Raw genomic sequence first — 19,115 nt, 5'->3', positions numbered from 1 at the left:
AAAATTTATTAGAAATCATACCTACCGGCGTATCAGTAAATAATTCATGTACACGCGGTTGCCTGAACACTACATCGTATCCCATTTTAGCTGCATTTCCAATTTGTTTAGCCCACAATATCGCAGATGAAAAAGTAATAGTATTTTCCGATTTCGGAACGGTTGTCCACAACTTCGTTCTAGGTTTAGAGCCCTGATGCTGGAGTATTCTGAAGGCAATATCTTTTGGAGGAAATTCTTCAGCTGTAAGTCCGCTTCTAAAATCAAACAATATACAGTCCGTGTAAAGAATAAAAACATAAACATAAAATCTATCGTAAAATTTTCGTGTGATCCCAAAGCAGAGATTCATCAACTGATTACATATAGTTTAAGGAATTAAAGCGTGGGCGCACCAGTCTCTTTGTCGAATTCCGTGAAGGTCGTCCAACGACAGCTGTTGCTGTGTGCGTCAGGATTGAGATAGATCGAGATGTTACCCATCATGAGATTCGTGCATCATTGGGCATATGTATGAGTCAAATACAAACAATTTTGCATAAAAATTTAGCAGTAATAGAGCAGCGCTGTTTTTGGAATCCTCATAATTTGACTGTTGCTTATAAGAAGGCACACAATGTGTCGATTGGTGTCGCTAGAATTACAAAAGATTCAATAAAGGCGGTTCTTTGATATGGAACATCGTGACTGTAATGAAAGATTGCTATGAGGCGGAAACGAAAAATCAATTTTAGTTTTACGTGATACTATAGTACACTACAAAAGTATTCCCAATATAATGAAATATAGCATTTTACTTACGGTTCCCACATTACAGCTTCGGTTTGATCATGTAGACTCGTTAAGATATTGTCCACATCACCCGACGGTAACGAGCTAATGTCACTTCCTACCAATTTCCAAGTGTCATTTTTACTAGCATAGGCTTCCAGAATGTAACGAAATATGTTGATATCTTGTTTATATCTAGTTTCGTTTTTGTTTGAGGAATCTAAAAGTATAACAATAAGAAAATATGCAAATTTTTGTTAAATGTGTTGTATTAACGTAAGCGTAAAACGTCTTATCTTGGACACATATTTAGACACGACAGATATAACTTCCTTCAGCTTATTATAGAAGGGAAAATAGAAGGCAAACGCGACCCGGGTAGACGACAAATGACCTGGCTGCGCAACATCAAAGATTTTACAGGATTAGACTTTCAAAGTTTATTAAGGAAAGCCCAAAATAGGGAAGACTTTGCAGAGGTCATCGCCAACCTTCGCTAAGAAGACGGCACCTAAAGAAGAAGAAGTGTTGTATTACATGTACAAGTTTTTGTTGTTTTAGTTTTGGAATCTTATAGGGTTACATGGGTCTTATATTTTCAAATAATTAAAAAAATTATTCCATATAAATAAATAAATTTCGTATAGTACTTCAAGAGTATTCACTAAAAATTCGAAATAAATTCGAGCAATATTACCAGAGATATAGAGATTTGAATACCGCGTGGTCGATACGTGCTCTCTGCCCATGTACCGACCGTTTTCCGTTTTTACCGTTTTTCTCGAAACTTTGTTTTTCCATGCAGTAGGCACGATTTCTCTAGAACGAATCGACCGATTTTGCTGAAACTTTTCACAGTTCATCCTTATAGTATTGTTTCATGATTGAACGAAGAGATTTTCAATCGGTCGACTCGTTCTTGTTTTATACGAAAAAAATGTTTTAAAAACGATGAGAATCGAAAAAATGCTAAAAAAATATGAGACGAAAATTAATTGAAACTTATTTCAAAAGCTTTAATTATTTTCTCAATTCCTTCGTTCAATCACGAGCCATGGGCATAGATTATAAGAAAAATGTAGAATTTTTGAATTTAAATAAATTTGCACCGAAATATCTTGCCTACAGCAAAAAAAGGCTGAACGAGGAAAACTGCAGGAAAAAATCAACACTTTTTAATATTTTTAGCCGAACAGTTTTTTACAACTTACAACAGAAAGAGCTATTGGTTTTAACAGGGTAAAATCTTTTGTAGTACCTTAAGAAATACTTCGTGTAAACTTAGCATTAAGAAATATGACAGAATTAGAATAAATGGTTCCCACCAAGTGACAGAATTAGAGGTTAGCTTGGCTCCTTATGTAGAAGCTTAGATCGTAGTCAGTTTTGTATTTTACAATTTAATAATAAAGTACCAAATGCTACTTTAGAGCTTATTTGTTTTCTGCTCTCAGTCACAACAAAATTAGTAAATTACATGAAAAGCTTAAAAGTATCTTAACATCCTGCATTGTGCCAGTGACATCTTGTAGTAGTATTGATGAAACAAATGTTTCGATTGTTCGCAACAAGCTTTTAGAAGTAATTTCTCCAAAACGGAAACGACTGATGCCGAAGGTTGTCTCCCAAGAGTTAGGAGAATTAAATACTGCAGTTCTCTGTTTCTCATCCTTTCACGTAAAACATACAAACTAGAATTTTGTAGCCGAACACTAGTAGATACTTTACGAATAGTATTTTGATCAGCTTTTATAAATTCAAAACTATTTTTGACTTGGTTTCCGCTATTCACAGAATACGTAAGTCCATCTCCTGAAAATAAAAAACTGTTCCTACTTGACAATCGTATATCACATTGTACTTTGTCAGCAATTAAATATTGTCTAGGAAAAGGCATAATTATGTTGCCTTTACGCCTTATGCTAGCTACAAACCACAATCCTTTGATGTAGCATTGTTCGCTCTCTTCAAAAAAATTCCCGTTATAGGAAAATAATGTATCAAGGGAGTAAGAGCTTTTTATGAACCTACTCCAGAACTGCTTCTATAGACGGAGCGATTAAGTCAGTCCAATGCACCGGAATTTTTGTCTGGAATAATGTCTGGCATGCGTCCAGATTTTGGGGACGAAGACTGTATGCCCGCTACGTTCACAAGAGAGATATAGTGAGTCCAGTGATGAAATATTTGCCCGTTGCCAACCTGGTTGCCGGTAGATAATAGATAGAATTTCGACCATAAATTAAGTACTATTTAACCGTTATGTCAATACCCAAGTACGTGATACGGGAGTCTATACCCGTGCTACCCAGGTACCCGGCATTGTTTCGGTAAACTTCGCTTGTACATTCCGAAAATAACAGACAATTGGGATTTTTCCTTGTTTGCTATCAGTGTTTATTTAACTGTGCTTACAAGTTGTTAATATTTTTGTGACTATATGCGTGTTTTATGTTGTAATTACTTGTAATAATGGCAAGAAGAGAAGTGAGTGCTAGCGAATTTAGAAGGTAAGTTATTACTGTTTTTTTTTACAATGTTTTATACATAGATCATTCAATTTTAGAATGACGTATAAAAAGCAACAGAAGTACTTGCAACAATTTATAGACGATATAGATGAGGAAGTAGACAAAAATATCGAAAACCAGGAATCAGATGAGCACTATGTTTCGCAAAGCAAACCGGATGGAGATGAAGCTTCTGACGTAGAGGACGTTTTTACTGATATCAATAATAAGATTGAAATCGATACCGACGGCGACGATAGTAGTGATGAAGATTTTGACGATTTTCAAGAAAGTTCTTCCCAAAGTGATGTTCTGGTTGCAAAAGATAAAACGATTTGGCAACGAAAACCGTTTACTGCAAGTCGAACACTGAAACGTAACCTTTTGCGTGAAAAAACGGGCCCAGTACGTTCTACTAAAACTCTTTCGATTAGAGATACATTCAAATGTGTTTTCAGTGACGTAATGTGTGACATAATTATACGCGAAACCAATCGAAAAGCTAATAGCGTTTGTGAAAAGTATAATGTTGAAAACCCCGACAAACCTCGAAATGTTTGGAAGTCACTCACAACAGAAGAATTTGATGCATACTTAGGTATTCTTATTACAGCAGGAGTACGGCATTCAAATTCAGAGCACTCGAAAGATTTATGGAAAACAGACTCTCATCCTTTGTACCGAGCAAGTATGGGCATAAATCGCTTTTGGAGCATCAGCAGATTCTTACGGTTTGACAATGACAAAACACGTGCAGAACGTTTGCAAAATGATAAAGCTGCAGCTATTACAGATATATTCCATCTTCTCAATGATAATTTACGTCGTAACTATGTACCGTCGGATTCTCTTACTGTGGATGAACAGTTATTTCCTTTTAGAGGTAGGACACGTTTCACGAAATATATGCCAGCAAAACCTGCCAAGTATGGCATCAAGGTTTGGTGGGTTTGTGACGCCAATAATTCGTATCCACTTACTGGACAAATTTATACTGGAAAAAATTCGACTGGACGTAAAACTAATCAAGGTGAACGCGTAGTAAAAGATTTGTGTTACCGATACAAAAATTCTGGACGAACCATAACAATGGATAATTTTTTCACGACTCTTCCACTAGCCCGTCTCCTGTTGTCTTGAAATTTATCATTAGTTGGTACTTTGAAAAGAAACAAACCATATATTCCACAAGAAATGCTGCCTTCGCCAGAGCGTGAGCCGGAATCGTCATTACATGGATTCAGTGCAGATCGTGTTACTATTTGTTCATATGTACCAAAAAAGAAAAAAAGCGTTATCTTGCTGTCAACAATGCATGACAACGATAATGTAAGTGGCCCAAAAAATAAACCTGAAATAATTCAGTTCTATAATACAACTAAAGGAGGCGTAGACAACATGGACAAAATGGTTTCTCATTATTCCACTAAACGCAGAACTTTGCGTTGGCCAGTAGCCTTCTTTTACAATATCCTAGACGTAGCTTGCCTAGCAACCTATATAATTTATACAGAGAATAATCCACAGAGTTCTACTAAAACCAGTAAGCGTAGAATTTTTCTACAAGACTTAGGGAAACAACTAGTGATGCCTGCAATTTCTGCTAGATCTAAAGTACCAAATGTATACCGAAATTGTTCATCAAGGTCGGGAATTGAGTGTATGTTAGGAAAACCTCTACCTACAGATTCAAGTAATACTGCAGAGTCATTACCACTTCGAGATTCCACTGGACGCCTCAAAATTGTTGGAAACTGCTACATTTGTATGTCTTTAGCGAAAAAGCGGCTAAGAAAGACACGAAAATCATGTAATGTTTGTAATCGTCCACTATGTAACGAACACTCAGTAAATATAAGTAAGTGTGGACAATGTGTTTAAAATGTAACTTTTATTTACGTTTCCATATCACTTTTATTATAAAAAAAACTAGACAGAGCTTCATAATTTACTAAACATTAGTGTTACCCGGGTGCCACGGGTGTGGACGTAATGGTGTAAAAACTTTGACAGGTAATTTTAATATATTATATGCATTTTTTTCTTTGGTTTTTATTATAAATCTCTTCGTTCTAAATAATTTTAGGAATAACTAGAAGCTCGAATAAAAATATTTATACTATCGTCAATGATTCAGATAAAACAATTACCAAGGATACCCAGGTACCTGGGTATAGACACAAAGGTTAAAATAACAATGAATATAATGTAAAATACAATAAGTATTTGAAATATTCGTTTATTGAAAAAATACTTAACTGTCAGAAGTTTACTTACCATATCCAAGTTGCCAATAACAGCTAATATTAAGCTGCTCTGAAATATCAAACAATGGCAACGTACTCTTAGGATTCCAAACTCCTTGTATTGTTTCTTTATCATTAATTCCATATATCGGTGTGATTTTGGCTAATTTTAACCATTCGTTTATCCCGAACCAAATAGATGGAGTAATTCTTACGTTATTTCCGTCTTCTGTGAGCAAATTGTGGGAGGCATCGTCTTGGTCTACGTACTTAATAAACTGAGTAGTTGGTCCAGCTATTCTGATGAATGCTGGGCTGAGCTGTTTGGCTAATTTTAACGAATTTTCACTAAAAAGAAAAGAAATAAAGGTAGCCACTACTTGAAAATAAAGATAGTCAATAATTCCATAACCACAAATAGGTATAATCATAACTAGAAATATCTAAATACCCACTACGATGTAAAATCAAAATTGATGGAAAAATAATAAAGCAGGAAGCAAGGTTTAGATCTCTGGGAATAGATATAACTAGCTACGGAGATGTTGGAGAAGAAGTACGATAACAAAACTTAAAAGCAAGTAAAGCGGCGGGATCTCTTAATGACACAATCTGGAAGAACAAACACCTAAGACAAGACACAAAAACAAGAATCTATAAAGCAGCAATTAGACCTATATTAACATACACGGCAGAGACAAGACCTGACACATCTAAAACGAGACAACTACTAGAAACAACAGAGATGAAAATACTTCGAAGAATATCAGGAAAAAGTCTGTTGGATAGAGAGAGAAGCGAAAACATAAGAAGAACATGCAATATAGAAGACATAAATGGATGGGTGACAAAACGGAAACAAGAGTGGAACGTGTTGTGATGTATCAAAAAAGTATTTTAATACATGTAGCGCCATCTTTGGATTAATGTTTGTAAACACTCGGTGTATGGCGTGTTGCCAATATTGATTATTACAATAAAGTTGAAGTCGTTGCTATCGAACGAAACATGGCGTTTGTTGTTTCAATGTACCCCAGAAAATCCTCACTTCCACTATAATTTTCAAGAGGTTATGGCCCCAGCATTCAGTTTTAAAGTTCTATAACCTGAAGGTATCAGTTGTGAGTTTTTTTTGGTAACGTAGTCACGTAGGGTCGAGTGAAATTCGCAGTTTGTTTTGTGGACTGAAAATGGCGGCTACGAATTATTTAGCCAGTGTGCCAAAATTAATGGGTCGCGAGAACTATGATGATTGGTCTTTTGCGATTGAAAACGTTTTTGTGCTCGATGGTTTATCGAAATGCCTGGAAGAAAATGGTGAAACAAATGCAGACACGCAGAATAAAGCGAGGGCAAAGCTATGTTTATCCATTGATCCATCCATTTATGTGCATATTCGAGAGGCGGCAACGGCATTGGATGTGTGGATAACATTAAAAAAACTTTATGGCGAGAAAAGTTTTACACGAAAAATTGATTTACTTAGGACTCTCATAAGTTTGCGGTTGGATAATTGTGACAGTATGGAGAATTATATAGGGCAGATGATTGAAACAGCCCAGAAATTAACTCGGAGTGGATTCGAAATTACTAGTGAGTGGATTGGTTCATTGTTGCTTGCAGGATTGCCAAACAGATTCACCCCAATGATAATGGCACTGGAACATTCTGGAATTCAAATTACAGGGGATGCAATAAAGTCCAAGTTAATTGATATGCAGAAAGATGGAATTAGTAGAAACGCGGGCAGCGAGAAATCTACTGGTAGTGCTTTTGCCAGTCAAGGCAAGTTCCGAAAACATCCCAAAGATGGCGGTGGCAGTGTTAAAAATGACAATAAAGAACATGTGATTTGTTTTGGATGTAAACAAATAGGTCATTACAAAAACAAGTGCCCAGTTTTGAAAAGGGATTTTGAGAGTTTTCGAAAACAGCAGAGAAAACCGGAGGATAAGAGTGCTTTCAGTGCGGTCTTTTTAAATGGTGAATTTAACAATTCAGATTGGTATATTGACTCTGGAGCAAGTGTGCATTTAACGTCAAGAAATGACTGGATAAAAAATGCATCCCAGGATATACAGCTCAAAGAAATTTTAGTAGCCAACAATGAAAAAATGCCAGTGTTGTGTGCTGGAGAAGTAGAGTTAACTACAGTAAGTAGAAATAAAAACTTTGACATTGTAGTTAAAAATGTTCATTATGTACCCAATATTACAACCAATTTACTGTCAGTTAGCCAGTTGATTTTAAATGGTAACAAGGTTGTTTTTAACCAGAAGGGTTGTGAGATTTTTAATAGTAAAGGTACAAGTGTGGCTACAGCTGATTTGATTAATCAAGTGTATAGACTTAATTTTGTCAAGTCTCAGCCAGTGGCGTTCTCTATGTATGCTCAGGACTGTGATTTGTGGCATAGACGTTTTGGTCACATCAACTTTAGAGATTTGGCTATAATGAGGGACGGAGCAGTTGAGGGCTTGAACTATAAAGAGCAGGCAAGTTTGCATAATATGTGTCAAGTGTGCTGTGAGGGAAAGCAGACTCGGTTGCCATTCAAGAGTAGTGGAAATAGTGCTGCAGAATTGCTCGAGGTTGTGCATGGTGATTTATGTGGTCCCATGGAGATGATGTCCATTGGAGGATCTAGATATTTTTTGGTTCTTGAAGATGACTTGAGTAAGATGGTTTTTGTTTATTTTTTAAAATACAAAAGTGAAGCTCTAGATAAGTTTAAGGAATTTAAATTGCTAGTTGAGAACCAAAAAGGGCACAAAATCAAATGTTTTAGGTCTGACAACGGAGGAGAATTTTGTAGTGCTGACTTTGAATCTTTTTTAAGTAGTAATGGTATAACACATCAAAAAACAAATCCTTACACCCCAGAGCAGAATGGTACTTCGGAGAGAATGAACCGTACCCTGGTGGAGAAGGCGAGGTGCTTACTATTCGATGCAGATTTTCCTAAGCAGTTTTGGGCTGAAGCCATCAATACTGCTGCATACTTAAGGAACAGATCTGTGGTCAGAGGTCTTGAAGGTAGAACACCATATGAACTCTTCTACAGTAAAAAGCCAGATGTGAGTCATGTTCGAATCTTTGGTAGTGAGGCAATGGTTCATATACCCAAAGAAAAAAGGCAGAAGTTTGACAAAAAGGCAGAGAAGATGTTCTTGGTTGGTTATGGTCAAAATGTGAAGGGCTATAGGCTCTATGATCCCATTAAGAAGAGTGTAATTACCAGTAGAGATGTGGTCATTAATGAAAAACCAAAGCTGCTGAAAAACTTTGATTTCTTAGGATCACCAAGCAATGATATTGCAGTGACAGAGGTATTACCTCAAGTGGGGGATCCAGACCAAGGTAAATTCCCAGATAGACTGTCAGATGAGGAAGAATACCATGATGTTTTGGATGATGACCTCGGAGATGATTCAAATGACTCAGAGTATGTTCCAGACATAGTGATCACACCAGAAATACCAAGTACATCAAGACGATCCGACAGAACCAAGAAGCCTAAGGTCTTCAAAGACTATGTGACATTTCAATGTCATAAGCAGCAGGAAGTAGATCTGGAAGATATCCCATCCAGTGTGTCAGAAGCTCTATCCAGACCAGACTCGGCCAGATGGAAGAAGGCCATGGATGAAGAGATGCTATCTTTTGCAGAAAATGAGGCATGGGAGTTGGTCGATACTCCAAAAAGTGGAACTTTGGTTGAGTGCAAGTGGGTTTTCAAAACCAAAGTTGATTGTGATGATCAGGTGTGTTATCGGGCTCGTTTAGTGGCTAAGGGGTACACTCAACGTGAAGGTGTGGACTATGAGGAGACGTTTTCTCCTGTAATAAGGTATTCAAGTTTACGATTGTTGTTAGCCTTATCTGTAAAGTTAGATTTAGATGTTATTCACTTGGACGTGAAGACAGCTTTTTTAAATGGTGACTTGCAAGAAACAGTGTTCATGCGTCAACCAGAATGTTATGTTCTTAAAGGTAATGAAAATAAAGTTTGTCATTTAAAAAAGGCCATTTATGGATTAAAGCAGTCTTCTCGAGCCTGGTATCAAAAAGTGAATGAAATTTTGATTAGCCTAGCATTTAATAAATCAGATTATGAGTCATGTGTCTATATTAAAAAAATTGATAAGAGTTTAGTTGTAGTGGCTCTATATGTTGATGATTTTATAGTTTTCAGTAATGATAAGGTCCAAACTGATTTATTAAAGGCAGAATTATGTTCAAAATTTAAAATTAAAGACTTAGGTCAGTTAAAATTGTGTCTTGGTATGAAGATTCATAGGGATAAAGATACTATTAGATTAGACCAGAGTGCATATATTGATCAGTTATTAAGAAAGTTTAATATGGAGGAGTGCAATGTTGTCAGCTCACCAATAGATAATTTTGATTTTAAAGAAAGTAATTGCTTAGAAAAAGTTGAAAATCCTTTATATCAGAAATTAATTGGTAGTCTAATGTTTTTAGCAGTTTTGACAAGACCAGATATTGCATATAGTGTAAGTTTTTTGAGTCAATTTAATAAAAGTCATAATGAGTATCACTGGAAATGTGCTAAAAAGATATTGAGGTATTTGAAGGGGACTAAAGACATTTGTTTGACTTATAAAAGGGATGATTTGGATTTAACAGGGTTTGTTGATGCTGATTGGGCCTCAAATAAGTTAGATAGAATATCTTACACAGGTTTTGTTTTTAAACTTTCGGGTGGTGCGATTTCTTGGAAGAGTGTTAAACAGAAATCAGTGGCTCTTTCTAGCACTGAAGCGGAGTATGTAGCTTTAGGGGAGGCTACTAAGGAAGCCATTTACTTAAGGAATTTGTTGTCAGAAATTCAAGGAAGACTGGATTCAGTTGTTTTGTATAATGACAATCAAGGGGCTCAGAAGTTGTGCATAAATCCAGTATTCCATGAAAAGACAAAACATATTGACATTCGCCACCATTTCATCAGAGAGGCTATCCAAAATAATGTTATTGAGTTGAAGTATTTGAGTACTGATGAAATGTTGGCTGACATCCTTACTAAAGGGTTGAAAAATGTTAAAAATTCTAAATTTAGGCTAGGTTTGGGTTTGAAAGTTTAGATATTTTTTGATAAGTGGGGGTGTTGTGATGTATCAAAAAAGTATTTTAATACATGTAGCGCCATCTTTGGATTAATGTTTGTAAACACTCGGTGTATGGCGTGTTGCCAATATTGATTATTACAATAAAGTTGAAGTCGTTGCTATCGAACGAAACATGGCGTTTGTTGTTTCAATGTACCCCAGAAAATCCTCACTTCCACTATAATTTTCAAGAGGTTAGTATAGAATGGCAGAGAATAGAATAGTACGAATAGCGCGAGATAAGTCACCAAATGGACGAAGAAGTATTGGTAGACCAAGAGAAAGATGGTGCGATAATTTAAACAATTTAGGAGGCTAATATTGATGTACTATGCTTTGGAACTAGAAATAATGTTTGGGATGATATGCTGGAGTTAGTAATAGCACTAGATTTGGTAATTTTTAACACATTAATTATTTCAAACGAAAGAAACTTAACTGATCACATAAAAAAAGTGGAAAAAATCATTCTCAAGTAGACTATTTTATACAAGAAAAGAACTGAAGAGCGAAACAAACCCAAAATATCGGAGAGGGAAATAAAAATGAAATGATGAGCGAGAAAAACAGGTTTATTTATAGAAAAATATAAGAAAAATAAGTTGGAACATGAAAGGGATCAATAATAGAGTTTGGAGAGATATGCCTAATATTATTAGAGGTTGTAACGAGGAGTCGAAAAATATCTATAAATATAAATATAAATTCTTGTGGATTGTTAGTCTCTAACACAAGAAATTCAAAATAAACATAAATATTACCTAAATTTTAGACATACTTAGGGGTGGATGCAGCATTGTGGACCATCGGGTCAATGTAAACCACATCGGTTTTTTTTTTTTTTTAATTGGCAACACTGCATCTAGTAAGTTCCACAAGTATGCGTAGACATCTTATCTACTTTTACTATAAGTTAAGAGCCTAAGGAGGAACGAGAGGCATTTTACGAACAATTGCAAACCATCCTGGATGAAATACCTCATGAAGAACCCTTAATTCTTATGGGTGACTTTAATGCACGAATCGGAAATGAAATAGTTCTAGGAGTAAAACAAAGATTTAATTAAAACCATGTCAACGCAAATAGAGAACTCATGGCTAATGTCTGTGCTTTTAACGAATTAAGAATTAATTCGTAAATTCAAGAATAAAAATGAAGAAAAATACCAGCAGATCCACAAAATCATAAGAACGAAAATTCGAGAAGCCAAAGAAAAATGGTTTTCCAACGAATGCAGGGAAATAGAACAATACGAACGAAAATACGACAGTTACAATATGCACAAAAAAATAAAATCAATGACAAACAAGAGGAAATTCAATAAGTCACCCAACAGCATAAAAGATGGCGATGGAAATCTTATCTCGGAGCCATCAACGATCTTAGAAACATGGAAATCATACATAGAAAAATTATTTGCATCTGACAGGACTGATGATCACCTATATGGAGAAGGAGAAACAGGACCTTCAATCCTTAAATCGGAGATAGAAGATGCCATTGCAGCACTAAAAAACAATAAGTCAGCAGGTCCGGACAATGTACCCTGCGAAATATTAAAGATCCTATGTAAATCAGACAAACAGTTCCTTGATAATCTAGTTGAACTTTTTAACAACATATATAATAGCGGTAAAATCCCGGAGAACTGGCTACAGTCAACATTTATTACAATCCCGAAGAAACCAAATGCCCAGATCTGTGATGACTACCGGCTTATAAGCTTGATTAATCATGTCACTAAAGCGTTCACTAAGATCATTCATAGAAGAATATATGATAAATGTGAGTCAAATATTGATAGATAGCAGTTTGGCTTTCGGAAAACACTTGGAACTAAAGAAGCAATTTTCGCTCTCCAGGTGCTTATACAGCGGTGTAGAGACGTTGATAAGGACGTGTATTTGTGCTTTGTGGATTTTAGAAAAGCATTTGACAATGTCAATCATGAACAATTGATAGATATTCTGCGAAAGACAGGTATTGACGACAAGGACATTCGAATTGTGGCAAACCTATACTGGAGTCAAACAGCAAGAGCAAAAATTGGCAACGAACTCACTAAAAGTGTGCAGATCAAAAGAGGTGTCCGTCAGGGTTGTATATTATCCCCAATCCTATTCAATATTTATTTCGAAGAAATATTTAATAAATGTATGGAAAATGCAAATGAGGGCATAAAAATAAACGGCGAGTTAACGAACAAGATATGCCGACGACAAGGTGATCCTTGCCAGTACCATAGACGAATTACAGCAGGTAATGGAAAGAGTTTATTCAGTTAGTGAGGAATACGGCCTGAGCCTCAACTTCAAGAAGACAAAGTGGATGCTGATAAGCAGGAAGCAACAGCCTGCTCGACAGTTACGGATAAGTAACATACTAATTGACCATGTAGAATCTTATGTGTACCTTGGCACCAACGTAAATGCAAAATGGGAACAGGCCACAGAAATTAAGGCGAGAATAGAACGAGCTAGAGCAGCATTTAGCAATATGAAAAAGCTCCTCATAAGCAGGTATTTGTCTCTTCCCCTAAAACTACGTCTAGTTAAATGCTACATTTTTCCGATCTTACTGTATGGTGTGGAGGCCTGGACGCTGACGGAGACGCTCACGAGAAAACTAGAAGCATTCGAAATGTGGATGTACCGACGCATTCTTCGTATATCCTGGACCGAACATGTCACCAACACAGAGGTAATCCAAAGAATCGGAAAGGAGAAAGAAATCGTGAATACAATTAAACAAAGAAAGCTTGAATATCTAGGCCACATATTGAGACACGATAAGTACCATCTACTGCAATTGAGTGTCCAGGGAAAAATAGACAGTAAGCGAGGGCCAGGCAGGAGAAGACACTCGTGGCTCCAAAATCTGAGGAAGTGGTTCGGGCTCACATCGGTCGAACTATTCAGAAGCGCCGCAAATAAGATCAGAATTGCCATGTTAATAGCCAACGTTCGCAACGGACAGGGCACTTGAAGAAGAAGAAGAAGAATTAATAATACATTTTTCGACCATAAGCTTCAGTATAAATATACATTTAAAAACTCCAGGGGGGACAAATCTATGATTGATTTAATAGTCACTAATAGAAAAGTCCACCCAAAGCAGATTCTAGATATCCGAACTTTAAACTCAGCATATGCAGGCAGTGAACACAAACTAGTACTAGCATAAGAATAAAAATAACACCAAAACATTTTCTAATGAATGACTCTACAAGAGTAACAAGAGTACCAAAATGTACCAAAGGAGGCTAGCACAGAAGATACAGCTGAAAAAAATAGACGACATCGAAGATATAAACGCGAGCTGGAAGAAAATTAAAAACAACATTGAAGAAGCAGCAACAGAAGCTCTAGGAAAACGCAAAGTCATATTGAACAAAAGAAACAACAACAATACACCATGGTTTAGAAAAGAAATAAAAGAGAAACGTAAAGAGAAACGAGAGGCCTACACGAAGTACAAACCATCAAATACTCCAGAATCCCGAGACATCTATAGAAGAATACGAAATGAATCAAAGCAGTTGGTAAGAAGAACAAAAAATGAACACTGGGAACAGTTTACAAAAAGGATGGAAAGCGACTTCTATGGTACACAAAAATAAATATGAAGATTCATAAGAAACCAACGGAAAGAAATGGCAGAATTGAAGGAATACAATAACATATTACAATTCGGAAATCGCGAATTTGTTGCGATTGTCACGCTATACTGTAAAAAATATGGTCAGAAGATACAAAACTACAGGTTCGGTCGTCACAAAACCTAGAAATGTACGAAAAAGTAAAATAACCGAAGCAAATCGAAGGACATTATGGTGAAAAATCGACGAGCAAATTATAGTCCGTCTAGAAAGTATCCGGAATTTTATATTTTTCCTAATTTTAATAGATTTTCTTTTTGTAACATTTTAAGACAAAAGTAATGCATCAATAGGTTGTGCCGATAGTAGGTTATGAACAAAATCGCATGACAACACCATCTGTCAAATATTGTTGTTTGTAAACAGACTTAAGATTTGTGAAATAATGACGCAAGTAGAAAAAAGAAAAGTGGTGGAATATTTATATAGAAAGGGTGTCCGAAACGTTAAAACATTAGTGCAATTGACTGAACTTGGAAAAAGAGCAGTGTATGAGACAATAAAGAAGATAAAAAATGGCATAGATATGAGACATAGACCAGTTTCGTGTAAACCGCGTAAGATTCGCGGAAACAATTTAAATGCTTTAGTGGCTTTAGGACGACAAAATCCGCGCCTAGGGTTTCGAAAATTAGCAAACAGATTTGGAAATCAACAAAGAATAAAAGTATGCCCAGAAACTGTCTGCATGTCACTGAAAAGGCTACATATGCAAATCATCTAAAAGTCCTATCAAGAGAAAATATTACCTTTCAAATTTCCCACTAAAATAATGGTTTGGGGAGCAATATCTCAGCGTGGTGCTACACCTCTCTGTATAGTTAATGGTACTATTGATAGTGCGAAATATTGTGACATTCTAAATGGTTTTTTTTTAACGGCTCATGTTTTATATCCAGAGGGGTGGCGTTTTCAACAAGATAATGCAAGATGCCATACTTCTGCGTATACTCAAGCTTGAATGCAAGAACACTAATTGGCAACAATTCCGTGGCCAGCAGCATCTCCAGATCTTAGCCCCATTGAAAACATATGGGGATTGATGAAGATTGAAGTAGAACGAGCAGCGCCACGAGATAAAGGAGGTTTGATTCGGTCAGTTTTACAGGCATGGAACACCATTACCGAAAATTATGGCCTTGACCTAGTTTCGAGTGACCCTGGACGTTTAGTTAAGTGTTTAGATTTAAATGGAGGTTGTATAAGTACATGAGATGAATTATTTGTTAAAATTTTGTATTTCAAGTGATAGAAATAAATACAACATGTCACCGAGAGGCCCACAAATTGGGATTTGGTACTTACAAAGTAAGTTTTATAGTTGAAAAAATTAGTACGAATTGTTTTTAATAAACTTTATTTTATTTTAGGCTAAGGAAAAGCCATTTTTAACATTAAAACAAAAGAAAAATAGACTAAGATGGTCAAAAGAGCATAAAGATTGGACTCCGTCGCAATGGGATTCAATACAATGAAGTGATGAGTCCAGATTTGAAGGAAGCTTTCCATCTCGACTGTCTGAAGAAAAAAATCAAATTTCCTGCATATGTTATGATCTGGGGCAGCATGTCGTCTAAAGGTGTCGGAAAGTTACATTTTATGGATGAGATTGTAAACAAGGACAAATATTTGAATATTTTAGAAGAATCTCTTTTACCGATTGTGGAAACCGTTTAACATTAGCGGAATATTTTGTCTTCCAACAGGACGGCGCAGGTTGTGATACCTTAAAAAAGAGTTTAAAATGGATTGAAGACCATGGCATACCACTTCTGGAATGCAAAGCACGTGGTGTTCGTGTGTATTAAGGTATAAAAAATGCTTATTAAAAGCTTAAAATTTTTATTTTAAAGAAGATCTTTTCGGAATTGAATCAGTCCATCATCAGTTTACTAAAAGAGAGAGTAAAAATACTAATATTAAAAAACAAGTAAGTTAAAATTTAAATATATAGAAAGAACAAGTTGGTTTTTTACTACTTACATAAAAAGTTGTTAAAAAACATTGTATGGCCACATAAAAACATTGGAAGGACATCAGTATTAAAAAACAATCCTTATGGTGTTTATAAAGGTAAATGCAATAGACTGTTAACTTGTTGATTAATAAAATATGAAAATGGGGGCATCTTACATGACCCCCTGTAGCTGGTGAGGTTTTATCGACTTACATTACCTCTGATCTGTGCTGGAGTCTAGGGCTAACTGATAGACATACCATCTTTCTATCAGTTAGCAGTTTTTATTAATCAACAAGTTAACAGTCTATTGCATTTACCTTTATAAATACTATGAGGATTGTTTTTTAATACTGATGTCCTTCCAATGTTTTTATGTGGCCATACAATGTTTTTAACAACTTTTTATGTAAGTAGTAAAAAACCAACTTGTTCTTTCTATATAATTAAATTTTAACTTACTAGTTTTTTAATATTGGTATTTTTACTCTCTCTTTTAGTAAACTGATGATGGAATGATTCAATTCCGAAAAGATCTTCTTTAAAATAAAAATTTTAAGCTTTTAATAAGCATTTTTTATACCTTAATACACACGAACACCACGTGCTTTGTATTCAACAGGTGTACTAGCCACTCCTGGATATCTCCACTTCATGGTTTGTTCCAGTTTCACTTTTAACTTCTGGAATGGATTTCTAACAGTCTCGACTTGTCCCTGATAGTGACTTTGTGGCGCGAAATGAAAAAAGTTTTGAGAATAAATCCTGCCAAGTCCATAAACGAATTGAAGGAAAAATTGCAAGAAATATGGGATTCGTTTACATTATAATGAACTTGGTAAAAACTATGCCTCGAAGAATTATGGATGTCATTAAAAATAAAGGGGATGTAACTCAGTAGTAAACTTTCACATTTTTTGTGTTAATATTACATATCCTATGCGTTTTTTTTTTAATTTATTATAATTCTGTTTAATCAATAGTTTTCATTGCGTTATAAAATATTTTGTATAATTAGGAAATTTAAAAATTTTATTAAAACTTCTAAAATTTACGCTGCGCTTTTATTTTTGTTCTCTAAAATGTAATTTTCTTATCAATCTAACGTTGGGCCAACTGATATGGGAAGGGGCTCGTAAATATTATTTTATATTAAACATATAAAATAATAATACAAATAATATGTATTTTATATTACTTAAGATTAATCTAAATTTTGGGAGAATATCAAACTTTTGAGTCAAAGAGAAGATCAACAATCGACTAACTGTTTATACTGAGACAGCTCCTTAAGAAAGACTAGGAATTTCACAGACAGAAGGTTTTTACTTCTGAGATTTAACAAACTAGCTACATAAATTATAATACAATACCTTACCTTAAATTAACACCTGCTAACAGTACAGCTGGATCTACTGAGATACTTAAGAATTTATCACTCACGCATTGTATCGCTTTCTTCAAATTTATATTACAAGAGACTTCCAAATTCTCCTCCGCTTTGTGCCCAATAAGAAACAAAGAAAAACATAAAAAAGGAACCAAGAATCCTTTTTTAAACATGTTTGTAGCTTTGTTCGTCAATTTTTATAGCGTAAAGCAGTCATTTATTTAATTTTGTTGGTCTAGTGTGTGTGGAAAAGAATTTGCCAGCCAGCGGAGTCGCCAGCAGAAGTCACTTGATATGAATGGAATTTGGAATATTGTTTCTAGCGGGCTACGTGTTTAGACCTAAGTCAGCAAAAGTGTATTTTATAAACATATAGTGACCTAATTATTTTTAAATTTAATTGTTTTAAAATATAACAGTGTACAAGGTAATTGAGAAACGTAAATCTAAACATTTTTGAAGGTATCGAAATACTGAGTGTTTTACATTTACTAGCAAGTAATTCTACTGTAAAAAAAACTAAAATTAAAAAAAAAACCATATTGTTGTAAATATCATATTATTTGTAGTTTTTTCTTCGTTAATTTTTTTAAATATATTTTATGTAGGGCATATTACTCATATTTTAATTAATCAAAATAAGTATGGACCTAGTAATGTTTGTTCTTCAGATGCCTTTCTTCCTTTGCCCTATCCGTTTCGGACGTTGGCTATTAACAAGGCTATTTTGACTTTGTTTACGGCACCTCTGAACAGTTCGGTCGATGTTAGTCCGAACCATTGTCGCAGGTTATGCATCCATGAGTGTCGTCTTCTTCCCGGTCCCCTCCTACTGTCGATTCTTCCTTGGACTATTAACTGTAGCAGCCGGTACTTAGTATGCCTCATGACATGTCCGAAGTACTCAAGCTTCCGTTTCTTTACGGTGAAGATTATTTCTTTGCTTTTGCCTATTCTCTGCATTACTTCCACGTTAGTGATGTGGTCTGTCCAGGATATCCGAAGAATACGGCGATATATCCACAGCTCAAAGGATTCTAGTTTCTTCAGGGTGGCTTCCGTTGTGGACCATGCCTCTGCTCCATAGAACAAGACCGGGAAGACATAACACTTGACCAGTCTTAACTTTAGTTCCATTGAGATTTTGCTTGTGAACCACTTTTTCATATTGTTGAACGCGTTTCGCGCTTTTTCAATTCGTGATCTTATTTCTGTTGACTGGTCCCATTTTGTGTTGACTGTGGTTCCAAGGTATGTGTATGTCTCCACTTGTTCTATTTTTCGGTTGTTTAATGTCAATTGCATCGGAGGTTGTTGTGTTCTGCTGATGAGCATGCATTTAGTTTTGGTTGTATTGAATTCTAAACCATATTCTTGACTTGCTGTGTGTATGCTTTGCATGAGTCTTTGAAGCTCGTTGCAGTCATTTGCGATAATAACTGTGTCGTCAGCA

General features: G+C 35.4%; 1 protein-coding gene across 1 annotated transcript in view; it reads right to left on the bottom strand.

Moving 5' to 3' along the window:
* LOC140439015 (uncharacterized) overlaps positions 1 to 17,998 on the bottom strand; it is a 36,544-nt gene extending 18,546 nt beyond the window's left edge. The window contains exons 1-4 of the mRNA XM_072528646.1: positions 17,651 to 17,998; positions 5,559 to 5,875; positions 802 to 991; positions 26 to 257 (exon numbers count right to left, since the gene is read on the bottom strand). Of these exons, the coding sequence (XP_072384747.1) occupies positions 26 to 257; positions 802 to 991; positions 5,559 to 5,875; positions 17,651 to 17,835 (924 nt within the window). The 5' untranslated portion in view covers positions 17,836 to 17,998. The remainder of the gene's footprint in view (positions 1 to 25; positions 258 to 801; positions 992 to 5,558; positions 5,876 to 17,650) is intronic.
* Positions 17,999 to 19,115: the final 1,117 nt, after the last annotated feature.

This window comes from Diabrotica undecimpunctata, chromosome 4 (assembly GCF_040954645.1).
Source record: "Diabrotica undecimpunctata isolate CICGRU chromosome 4, icDiaUnde3, whole genome shotgun sequence".
Lineage (NCBI taxonomy): Eukaryota > Metazoa > Arthropoda > Insecta > Coleoptera > Chrysomelidae > Diabrotica > Diabrotica undecimpunctata.
Note: the sequence above shows the minus strand (reverse complement) of the source record. Positions and strands in the feature narration are given on the sequence as shown.